The 12,042-nt window shown below is 46.8% G+C and overlaps 1 protein-coding gene across 3 annotated transcripts in view; it reads right to left on the minus strand.

The window, feature by feature from the left end:
* Nucleotides 1-3,969: 3,969 nt before the first annotated feature.
* Cacna1e (calcium voltage-gated channel subunit alpha1 E) overlaps nucleotides 3,970-12,042 on the minus strand; it is a 466,977-nt gene continuing 458,904 nt past the window's right edge. For all 3 annotated transcript variants that reach the window (XM_076547646.1, XM_076547648.1, XM_076547647.1), the window contains 4 exons: nucleotides 9,398-9,526; nucleotides 8,192-8,372; nucleotides 6,483-6,673; nucleotides 3,970-4,684 (listed from right to left, as the gene is read on the minus strand). In XM_076547646.1, the coding sequence (XP_076403761.1) occupies nucleotides 4,142-4,684; nucleotides 6,483-6,673; nucleotides 8,192-8,372; nucleotides 9,398-9,526 (1,044 nt within the window). In that variant the 3' untranslated portion in view covers nucleotides 3,970-4,141. The remainder of the gene's footprint in view (nucleotides 4,685-6,482; nucleotides 6,674-8,191; nucleotides 8,373-9,397; nucleotides 9,527-12,042) is intronic.

The raw sequence follows: 12,042 nt of genomic DNA on the forward strand, positions 1-12,042 counted from the left end.
GGAATGGGCTGCTTTGCTTCACTAACCTCTGGCATTGGGGGCTGGTATTTCAAACCATAATAGGCGAGACACTGTTGTAATAAAAATGCTGTGAAAGTTCTTTCAAGGCTCAGAAAATTTCCACACACCAGGGGACAGTCAGGTTTCCTTCCACTGCCCACTTTTCCTTTTTACATAGAACTCTAACTTGAGCTGAGAAACCAAGTCCCCAACTTCTCCCTGCTCCACCCACCTAAATACTCTATCCAAAATGTAATGAGATGTAATGAAAATGTGAGAGTCCTTGACTATTTCGGGTCTTCTATGCCAAAGAGATCAAATTTCTCTCTAGTGAGCTTTCCTTAAGTGCATGGACGTTGTGTGCACACTTCATGTTTCCTTTGAAATGGTCTGGTGAGGATCATCTGGTGAGGATTTCTAAGCTTTGCTTCATTAGGAGCATTCCCTAAAAGCATGGCAGAGACAGTAACTTCATTACATAAGCTTGGATTTAACCATCTCAGGATGTGTTAACATGCAGGAAAAAAAAAAGAAAGAATGGGATGGGGTTACCAGAGGGCACTCCAGTTCACACCTAGAATCTGTGGTGGTGATAGTGGTAGATATAGGGATGCAGGTAGGAAGGGGAGATGCTTACTAGAGGTTGGAATATTGGGTATCCTTGTCTGGGCCTCAGAGTGAAGGGAGGGACAAGTTCAGAACATCTGGAGTCAGCTTCAGGAAAAACACATTTGGTGCCCTCAGTGTGGGGAACAAGCAGGAAGAAGCCGTGAAGTCTGCAGTAAAAATAGATTTCTCATCTCTAAGTGTTGTCTATCTCCCTCCCATGGGGAACTGTCATCATGGCTCATGTGGAGCCTGGTGGACACTAGAGCGTGCCATCCCGCCATGGGCAGGTGATTTTCCTGGCACACAGGGAACATAGCCTGAACTGCCTTACCATGTGGAAGCCTGCTATACTCTCCTGCAAATAGGAAGGAAGGGATGCGACAAGGCATCCCCAAACACAAACGCAATTCTACCACCTCCTGGCCTGGCTTCCTTTCTTCTTGTGATGTCCTTTCATCATCCCTCTCTTGTTTTGAGGCAATGAGGACCAATGCTTTTGCAAAGGGGATTAGACATCTGACTAAAGAATTCTGCAAGAAGACTTTTCTGTACCCAAGTAATCATGCTATGTACTGGAAGATGCAAAGAGAAGCATGGGCTCAGAAAGCAGCCTCCGTATAGAGAAAGAGACAGACTCTGATTCAGAGGAGGAGAAGCTCTGATCAGCTACAAGGGAGAAGGTTGTCATTTGAGTTTATTAAGAGGCAGTAGAAAATCAGAGATTATGATAATAATGAGTTTGTGGCTTATTGCAAATTCTTTTATGTTCTGGTCTTAATAAAGGGTAAGTGTTTTCCAAGGGAAAAGAAATCCAAGGGAAGATGAATAAAGATATATGTTTATAATTTCATCAGTGTTAGAAAAAAAAAACATGTGGTCAGTCAAGTGACCACATCTACAGTACTTTATAACTTTAAATGCTTCATTGTGTGTGTGTGTGTGTGTGTGTGTGTGTGTGTGTGTCTGTCTGTATGTATGTATGTATGTATGCACATATACACACCTGCATGTGTGTTCAAGGAGTTCAGGAGTGTGGGAAGATTCAGGCATAGTAAATTTCATGATACTACTATTCTTTGCAGTCAACTTCCAGATCTGATCACTGTGCTGCCAGCCCGCAGTTCTCCCACTACTGGGATGGCAAGGACATATCTCTGCAAACAAATTTCTCCAAACACCATCCAACAGGCTTGCTGGCTCAGAATGGTCATCCTGTTGCAGGCTTCCCTCTAAGGAAAGCTGCATGTCCAAGGTAGAGGAAAGCAATTTTGTGCACACAAAGAGGCCCATAGCAGCACTTTGGCATGAAATGAGGCTGAGCAGAGAAAACCTTTAGAACAACACAAGGCCCAGCATCAGTCTTATGTAATGATCGCGTCGGTTAGGATCATGCTCATATTCTCAGCTGCCCCTGAGCACGCATGTGCTGAGAGGAAGAGGACAAGGAAGGTGGAGGAGGATCTGAGGGTTGGCAGGCCTTCTGTCTGCCTTGTTGGTCTCCTGTCCTGGGACTGCTTTGGTTTGGGGCTGACCATGGTTCATGAAGCTCCATTGATATTCAAAAGAGAAGATGGGACCGTGGCAGATGACTGTTGCCACATGGGTGAACTTGGCTTCTCAGAGCTGATGCTATGCCTTATTTCTGTATCAGCCCAGGGTTGGGAAGAATGGGACAGAAGGATAGAAAGGAAACTTCATAGGAGAAGTTCCTACTAAGAAAAAGGGCTGCTCCTACACTAGTCCCAAAGGACTGTGTAGGATGGAAGAGGGTGAAGAGTTGATCCACTGAGCTTTCAGGGTGGTATCCTCAAGTCTCACTGGAGAGGGTCATGTGAAGAAGCTAGAGAGGGCAATCCTGCCCAACACCCCACTCCGAGGCATCTGTTCACCTCTGATGATACTGGAGAGAGACTTAAGGGGTGATGGGTCCCACAGAATGGAGCTCTCTGCTGCATTGTTTATGGAAGTGACTGAGGAAGGGTCCTGTTTTCCCTCAGTGCTTCTGTTGTGGGGGATTAGGGATGACTTAGAGGCCTGAGGCTGTCTCTACCCATCTTTTATTCCGAGGAAGGGATGAAGCCCAGCCCTGGCCCAGGGAACATTCAGAGAAAGTGGGGGGGGGCCCGTCAGAGCCTATCTTACGAAAAGCAGCCCAGGTCAAAACTGAGGTATAGTTACTAATTACCTTAAAGCATCCTTATCAACTGACTCCCCAAGCCCCAAACCAGCTACACAAGCTTCAGACCCAAGGATTTCTCCTCCCAAGGGGTCCTCAGGATGACTTCCTTAGGGAGCATTCTCTTGTTTCAGTCTTTCTCATCTTCAGAGAAGTCACTACACAGTGGCCTCCTTGGATATGTGCTCACTGTCCGTTTTGGGGAGTGGCAGAGAACACGAAGCTGTCGATCCTTGACCATTCTGGGCTGGGCTTAGTACTAGCCTTGCTGATTGATGGAGGCCTGCTGCCTCCAGCCCACCGTGGTCACAGTCCTGTCACCAATACCGAGTTCCTCCTCTGCCTGTTGGAAAACTGAGTCTGCCTAGAGTCTCTTATGTCTCCCCCTCCACCTTGCCACTACTTTTGGGGGTCCCCTCTGACCAGTATCTAAAGGGCCAAGGCTGAGAACGGCATGGGGTTCCCACACTGCGGCTGAACCCTACTGGGGTTGGTGCCCTGGCTATTGGAATTGATATTATCCTTACCAGAGCTCCAGGCACCTTTGTGGGCCCCGGGGAACCTCTGTACCTAGAGCCTACCTACCACAGCACCTACTGGGTGGGTGGCAGACGTCAGGGTCTCCTATGCTACCCACCAGCACCTCCAGTTCCGTTTCTTTGGCCCTTGCCTTCATGGTACCGGCTGCTGTGCTATGGCTTTTCTCACCCAGACCAGCCCTCGCTGCTGCTATTGCCACAGCACCTTGGGCCCTTCTGCTCTGGCCCGTCTCTCCCTCCCTCCCTTCTCCCATCAGTATCCAGTGCTCCTGACTTAGCGCATGTCTCTTTGGGGGGGAAGCAAGCCCCAAGAAAATGCATGAGATGCTGCTGCAGTTGCCCTGGGGGGGGCAGCCAAAGCGCAAGAGCTGGTGCGGAGAGTCTTCTACGGTCTCCACTCTTCACACATTGAGATGCTGCCGGGGAAGTCTTCCCAGCTGCTCAGGACAGTGAGCTCAGACACAGGCCAGCCAGATCCCGCTGCAGCTTATAGAAAAGTGGGAAGGGGCAAGGGAAGCCCAGCCACCTTCGTGTCCCTTCTCCCATGGGAATAACCCCCCACATCCCTGTACTTTCTTTCCCCAGCAAAGAGGCAGAACTATGGCAGTGCCCATCTTGCAAAGGGAAATAACGCAAATTGGTGGGTTTGTCTGGTTTTCCAGCTGTCTTTGACTTCCTCTTCTCTGAGGATGCATGGCGTCCTTTCTCCATCTTCCTCCTCCCTCTTCCTCCCCCCCGGGCCGCACTGGCTTCCCAATTTGGTCTTGGTTTTTTCTCCCTGTGAGAGAAGAGCATGCATCGGAGGGGATGGCAGCCTCTAGCACTTATCATCTTCTTCCGTGTCACTCAGGAGGTCACTGACAGCTCCGCACATCATGCCAGGCCCAGGCCCCCCACGCCTCCGCCGCCGATAGTGCCCGTTAGGCATCTGCCAGCTGTGCCGCAGGGGTGGGGCAGAGCCAATGGTGTTGGAGCGGCCCAAGCTAGTAGCCACGGCTGCCTCAAAGGTGAGTGTCTCCTCCTCGCCACAGTCTGAGGCGTGGGAGTCTTCATGGAGGGCCAGATAGGGCTCGGAGATGTAGTGCTGTGGGGAAGAGTGCGGGCCCTGCTGGGGGTGCAAGGAGTTGGAAGACTCGGTCAGGCAAGCGCTGTTGCTCTCCAGGGCTTGAGAGGCCAGTGGGGACCCACCCTCACTTCCATCAGGAGGTGGAGAGATGCCGCCAGTGTGTCTCATCAGGGAGCTGTAGGAGAGGAGGGGCCGGGGCTTTGGTGGCACAGGTGGGAGCTGGCGACGACTTCGTCTTGGGGTGCTGGTGTCAGAGATGGAGGGAATGGAGCTCTCACTCAGGGAACCAGTGCCCTGTACACAGGAGAAAAACATGATAGATTAGACTGGCCATGGTGGCACTTCTACTTGGGACCTTCTTGAAGTCCTAACCCCTCATGCAGAAAGCTCTTTGGGTCTCTGGAGTAGGTTTGAGAAGTAATACCCTGTACTACTCATACCCTTGTCAATAATAAATTGGAGATGTTATTTGTTTTTGCTCTTTTGGGGGGTCTACCACCCAGCTCCCAAATAAATCACACATGGAGGCTTATTCTTAATTATAAATGCCTGGCCTTAGCTTGGCTTGTTTCTTGCCAGCTTTTCTTAACTTAAATTACCCCGTCTATCTTTGGCCTTGGGGCTTTTACCTTTCTCTATTCCTGTATACCTTTTCTTTCCTTCTTACTGCATGTCTGGCTGGGTGGCTGGCCCCTAAAGTCCTCTTCCTTCCTCTCTCATTCCTTCTCTCACTCCTTGAACTCTCTTCCTTCTCCCAGATTTCTTCTATCCTCTCTGCCTGCCAGCCCTGCCTATCCTTTCTCCTGCCTCACCATTGGCCACTCAGCTCTTTATTAGACAGGCAAAGTAACAGCTTCCCAGAGTTAAACACATGCAACATAAACAAAAGTAACATACCTTGAAAGAATATTCCCCAGCATAGATATCATCTAGATCAGAGCATCTCAACTTTTGTATGCAGCGCATACAAATCTCTGGAAATCAAGTTCAACTACCGATGCAGGGCAGGGCTGTGGTTAGACCTGGGCATCTGTTCTAACTTACAGCTATGACCATAAAACACCCACATGGCTAGCCAGGAAATGGAAACTGTATATAACAAGGGCATACAGGAATACCTTCAAATCCTAGGCAAACAACTCCCTGAAAGGTGAAGGAATGCTCAGAGCTGCTGTCTGGGAAACTGAGGAAAAGAGTTCTAAGGAAAAGCAAATTCCTTTCCTTCTTGCTTCTCTGTCAGCAGTGGCTTGCTGCCCTTGGCTTCTACACCCCACATTGTCTATAGTCTTGGGCCTTACCTGCCTTCCTTGCCTATTCCCAATAGTACCTGAGCCCAGGTATTGGCAAATGGATTCCAACACTGAACTCTCAAGGTGTGTGAGAACCTGTGAGAACCCTGTGAAAATCTTCTGGGGTGGAATCCTTTCAGATGTAGAATTCCTGGTCCAACTTTTAAGCAAATCTCAACTGGATTCCTTAAAGTCCCAGGAATTTGCTGTGCTAGCAAACTCCAGGGCTGGCTCCACAGCAAGACTACTTGGAAGCATCTGTTCCCTAGGTAAACTTCTCTACTGCTATGTCTCAGAATCGCTTTAGCAGCTCTCCTGCTCTTGGCTAACCATTTCCAAATGAGTCTTGTCTCTGAACTCCAGGAACTCCCCTCCAGAGCTAGGGCTGGGGGAGAGGGACAATGCAAAGAATATTGTCACACAGCTGATAGTTCTTAGGCATGGGGAGGTGAGACATGCTCCTTCTCTTAAGATGGCTGCACAACAGATTAAACACATCCTGGTCTGTGAGATGAATCATCATTATGATTAATATGAGGATCACACCAGAGCTAAACCTTTTGGCTGAAGGGACTGTCTTTATTTCATTACGTCTCACGGAATTTGTATATCCAGATTCTGAGGACAGGCATGGACTAGCTTTCTTAAGGGGGGGAAATCTTGCTTCTTGTGAGTTCCTGTCAGCCAGCCTCTTACACAGTAGTTATTTCCCATAAACATTGGGCTCTGAGCTCTTAGAGGCCTTCCCAGTATAGAACCTTCTCTTCCCTGACCTGCTGGAGGTTCAACTTCTCCATGTTCACCTGTCTGTTGGGGGTCTGTGACCTTCCCTCGCTGGGTGACCTGGACTGGCGACGCTCTGGGGACTCCCAGTCAGCCTGGGTCCCTCGCTCTTCAGAATTGCAGCGGGAGACATCAGGAGAGAGCAGATGCTTTCGTTCTTTGGACCGGCCTCTCTCCCTGCCTCCTGAGCGGTGAGTGTCAGACTTGTGGCCTGCGGAAGGTGACAAAAACAACTGCTTATTAGTACTCAGCTCCCTCTGGCTGGTGACACTGAACTCCAAGCCACAAATTCTATCCCAGCCAGGGACTGAGTCCTAACCTCCAGTGGAATGAAGGGAGAACAGACAGCCTTTGGAAGGTAAGCAGATCAGGAAAGCAGGGCTCTTATTATGGAATAAGCACCCAGAGACACTTGGCTTCCTGTCCTGGCTATCTAACCCCTGAGGATGTGATGGGAAGATAGCCACATGTGAACCAAGGAGGGAGTCCCCACCAGACCCTGCTGTCATCCTGCTCTTAGATTTCCTGGCCTCCTGAACCGACAGAAGCATCCTGGCTTCTCTAGGCAGATGAACAGATGACTTGAAAGAGAAACAGGAGAGGAAAGGATAGAAAATTCCCCTTTTGTGAGCAAGCAAGTCCCCCAGGTAGCACTAAGAAGACATGCATGGGTGAGTGTAATCTGTTTTCCCTGCTTCCTTTTATGCCAGATACTGTGACTAGTGTTACATCAACACAGCACAGTTACATCAACGCAGCGCAGGAATTATCTGTATCCTGTACCAGGAAGGGAATGAAGTTTCCATGAATGGAGTACTGGCACATCGAATACAGTGTTAGGCTGAGAACCCTGGGATTTAACGTCGAGGATCTCCATTCTAGTTTTAATGCAGCCATTTACTAGCTCTCAGTATGGGGACGATCACTGGTTTTCAAGTTTGATTCCTGCACCTAGTGAAGTAGGCAGAGTGAGACTAATGACTTCTTAACATTTTAAACAAATCAGTAAAACACAGAGAGAGGTTTGAAATGAAACCCAGTACCTGAAACAATTCCAAGTAGTACTATGGAGGAAACTGAAGCTGGTGGAAGAGCTCTGCACCTTGGGCAGGGGTGGGGAGGTGGGGGTGGGGAGGTGGGGGTGGGGGTAGGGAGATGGGGGTGGGGGTGGGGAGGTGGGGGTGGCTTCTACTATATTCCTATGGAGTCCTGATCCTTTTGTAGAAGGTTAACTGAAAAGCTTGATTCATCACATTGGCATTTGCCTAGGGTCTGTTTCAGGACGACAACTCAGAGATAAGCAATGCACTTTGACAAGGAGCATCCATCTTTCAGTTTGTGTATGAATGGGGTGGCCCAGGTGTGTCACGGTGTGCATGTGGAGGCCTGAGGAACTGGTCTTACTTAGCTTTGTGTCGTGTTTGAGACAGTGTCTCTTTACTGTGGGCAGTGGCATACTCCAGAAAAGCAGGATCCATCTCACCAGAAGATGATCATGGGGTTGCAGATTTGCACTGCTGTGCCCCAGTTTTATGTAAGTTCTAGAGATTTGAACGCCTGTTCTCACACTTGCACATCAAGCTCTATATGTAAGAGCCATCCAGCCAGTCCTTCCTTCACTTTCTTAAACCCTGGTCTTTATCAAAATCATGTTCCAATCATTTCTGATCTTTAAAAAAAAAAAAAAAATCCCAAAGAAAAGAGACGGTGCTAAAGGAGACCTCCTTACCAGAGTCAGAATTCAGGCGGTGGGCTGACAGCCTCAGGGAGGAATGATAACTTCTGCGCCGTGACTTGTAGGTATTTTCACTGCTACGCTCCATAGAGAACTCCTCCAACCATGAGGAATTTGAACGCTTATCCCGAATTGTAGAAAATGAACGTCGCATAGAGCTAGGGTCTGTTACCACCTGGAAAGAAAAGCCCCCAGAGGTACACAAAGTCTGGATTAATTATGGGAAGAATCTGAAAAATCCAGATATGGCACTGAAACTCTTAGGAACTGTGAACTATATAACCCCTGGGGGGGGGGAGTCACTTCCCTTGAATCTCCCTTGCACAATCCTTGGCTACAAAGGCTAATCAGGAAGAAGTGTCCTGTGTCGGCTAACAGTCACTGATGAATCCACTAACTGTGCGGAGTGTGGGCAGGCACTGTGCAAAGATCTCTTAGAACTGTCTGCCAGAGGGACTCAGTCAGGACCCACTGTAGAGAGTGAGTCACTTTCAAAAAGGTGGTGTAACCATCGTCCAAAAGGCTGCATGCTGAGGGAAGCACACTTCTCTCTTCCGTTATTTATTCCATGGAAAAGGTTCCGCCCTACAGCCCCCTAGTCTAGGAAAGCTTGCAACTGAACCACTAAGAAAGTACCACCCTTCTGCCACCACCCCCCACCCTAGTCTCCCATCACCCCCAAACTTTGGATTGCCACAGGTGTTAGAACAGATCCACAAAAACTTCTTGTCTCTGTCAAAACGTCATGTAAGACAGACAAAGAAGCCAAGGAAACAGACAAAGAAATGAGGCGTGGCCTGCACTGGATCAGACAGTCCTGACACAGAGCGGTGCGTACAAATAACCCGTATGTGCTGAAAGGGCTTGAAAAGAAAAAAAAAAAAAAAAAAAAAAAGGATGGGAAAATACATAGAGAAAGACGCTGGTTGCTTAACTGATTGGGTGCTAAGAATGCTTAACCCAGTGCAGGAGAAGAAGTTAATATTATTTTATTGACTAGACTTTTGAAGGCAGGACTTATTTAAAACACAAATATAGAGAAGACTTTATCAGAGATGGTCCATGAGCCGGTTCTTTTTGTGTGTGCAGGTAAGGAGTAGAGGAAAGTTCAGGGCTTACCTGAAAATATCAGGTATTTCATAACCCATCTAATAAAGCCTGCGATGCCACTGCATAAGGTATGTGGTGTTTGAGTTTTACCTGGGGATCCATAGTCAGACGTGGCATAGAGGATGCCCTCCCAGATCCCGCATGCTTCTGGGTGTCCGGAGGAAGGTAGATGCCATGGCTAGAGGACTGCACACTTTTTAATTCACTAACCTCTGGCTCCTGGAAATAAACACACAGCCAAGCTTGTGGGACTTGGTTCCATCTGGTTGCCTCTCACCTCCAGTGGATGATTCAGCCCCCATTGTAAGAATAGCTTTTAGAAGGGAGACTGATGTTTATGAGGCCCTCGTTGTAGGTGTATATGTGTATTTATGTGTTGTATGCATGCTTAACTGTGCATGTGTGAGGCCAGATATCTCAAACAGGAGGCTCTCACTGGGATGAAGAGGTAAAGGCCATCTCTGAAACAAATTTTCAGGTATTATAGCTTTACCAAACAAACATTTATGCTCATTGGGAACTTTATATATGTGAAGTATATTTTCTGATAGGTGTTATTATTGTATTTATTCTTTGAAGAATTCTTTTATCAGTTACTTAGAAACCAGGATTTGAAAGAAAGTTACTAAGTATCTAAGAGAAAATGTTATGAATTTGTGTTTATAACTTATTAGAGTTTCATAATTAAAGCCATTGAGAGTATAGTGGGTAGCCATCCCTCAGGGATCTACTAACTAGTTCAGTTCAATAGAAATATAATGCAAACCACTTCTGCGATTAGATATGTGATCAGTAGAAATTTTTGTAATTATACATTTTATTTAACTTAATATATTAAAATATTAATACACAAACATCATGTAAAATACCTCATTTTTTATAATTATTACATTTCATTTGTACTCATAACATTTCAATTGTTCATCAGCCATATGTGGCTGATGAAGGGTCACATTTTTATGTAGTAGCAAGGTTGGATAGTTGTTAATTTTCTGTCAAACTCCCTTGTTGTTTTCCTGGATAAAGAATGTGAGTTTGCCATGAAGATAACTTGTGTCACTGTATACATTTTGGAACTGCTTGGAGATGATTCTATGAACCATGCAGAGATCAAATAACATCTTTGACATCTGGAGATTATTCTAGAAAAAAAAAGTCATTTTATATTTATGTACCCATAGTTTAGAGTATAAATACCTAAGTAGGTCAGTGCCCAAAGAAAGGGAAACCTGGGATGGCCAGCCCACTTTATGGCTAGTGGTGTGGCTGGGAAGAGGGTCTTTCCGGGGCATGTGAGATGGGCGCTTGAGGAAGCCACAGCATTTGTAGTGCATGTGATAATGTGGCACACGATTCCAACTTCAAACAGATGCGGTAATGACATTGAGGTCTACAGGTGCCAGAGGCAGTGAGACACACTCCAGATGCACACACACAGACCATGGCCACGCCTCAGGACATGGAGCAGGGACCCAGAGGGATGGGCAGAAGTACACGGTGGTGAGTGTGTCGCATGGCTGACACCTGAATTAAATTACAGACACCAGCACTGACAAGATGAACACAAATCCAAAAAGTTCTGGCTCTACAGCTCAGCCTGGGGGAAACCCACACAAATGAGGATGTAGTAAAGTGTCCCTGGGAGGGGAAAAAAAAAAAGACATTATTGACATTTTTTTTTCCTACCACACCTATCAACTAGTTTGGCAAGGCATTAAGTACTGAGAGGAATTTTCAGAATCAACCTAACCATATCAGCTTAGTCCCTAAGTTTGGATGCTAAAATAGTTGGGGGAAGGGGGTAATTATGAAGAACACCCTTGGGAAGCTGTTCAGTGTCTTCCCCACCTTGCTGGCTTCGCAATACCACTCTGCATGATCCTCTGTCTCCACAACCAGAGAAGGCAGAATTACCTAGTCAAGCTGCTCCTCTCTGTAGAGAACCTACTCCATCACTCACACACACCACGCATTTGGATGGCTCTGGCATATATGGTAGTGGCAAGAACAGTTTGGGAGAAAAGAGTCACCTATGAACCATAAAGTAATGAGGCTTGGCTCACTGAGTGTGGGCTGTCTGCACAGACATTTGCAAAAACCAGGTTTTGTCTTGCTCTCTCCAACCCAATTAAGCCTGGGAGGAAACTTGGGACTCCTGACTCCCAAACTAGCAATAATGGCAAAACTGATTAGTTTGGCCATCAGCTTTTTCTTTTACACTAGTAAAGCCAAGATTTTAACTAGTACTCTCTTCAAGGCTGAACTTGACTCATTAAGGGTCTCAGAAATTTTACAATCTAGACTAATGAAAAGCTTATCTAGGGCTCAGGAAAATGACTTGGAATGTATGTGGCCTTGTAGAATTATAACGAAAGGGGAAAAAAATCTGCCTGAACCCACACACAGCAAAAGTGGTAACATCTTCTGTATGACCTGGCAGACAGCTGGTCATTGTTGCAGATGCAGCCACTAAGTATTAAAGGAAGTGAGCTTCACTCAAGGATGCTAGGGGCATTCCTGTATTCCCATAAGCAGCACTTGGTGGGATATTTTACAATATGGATAGGTACCACTTATTCTATGAGACTGTCATAAAGCTTGTTATCATAGGCAAGATTTTATATATGATACTTGCTCTGAAATTTGATACATTAAAATGGCTTTGGCCTAAAAAAACGTAAGTTCCCATGGGAAGGAAGAGCCCCCTGGGACTATAAAACCTTAAGAGGGAACAT

The sequence above is a fragment of the Peromyscus maniculatus genome, chromosome 11, assembly GCF_049852395.1.
Source record: "Peromyscus maniculatus bairdii isolate BWxNUB_F1_BW_parent chromosome 11, HU_Pman_BW_mat_3.1, whole genome shotgun sequence".
In the NCBI taxonomy this organism is placed as follows: domain Eukaryota; kingdom Metazoa; phylum Chordata; class Mammalia; order Rodentia; family Cricetidae; genus Peromyscus; species Peromyscus maniculatus.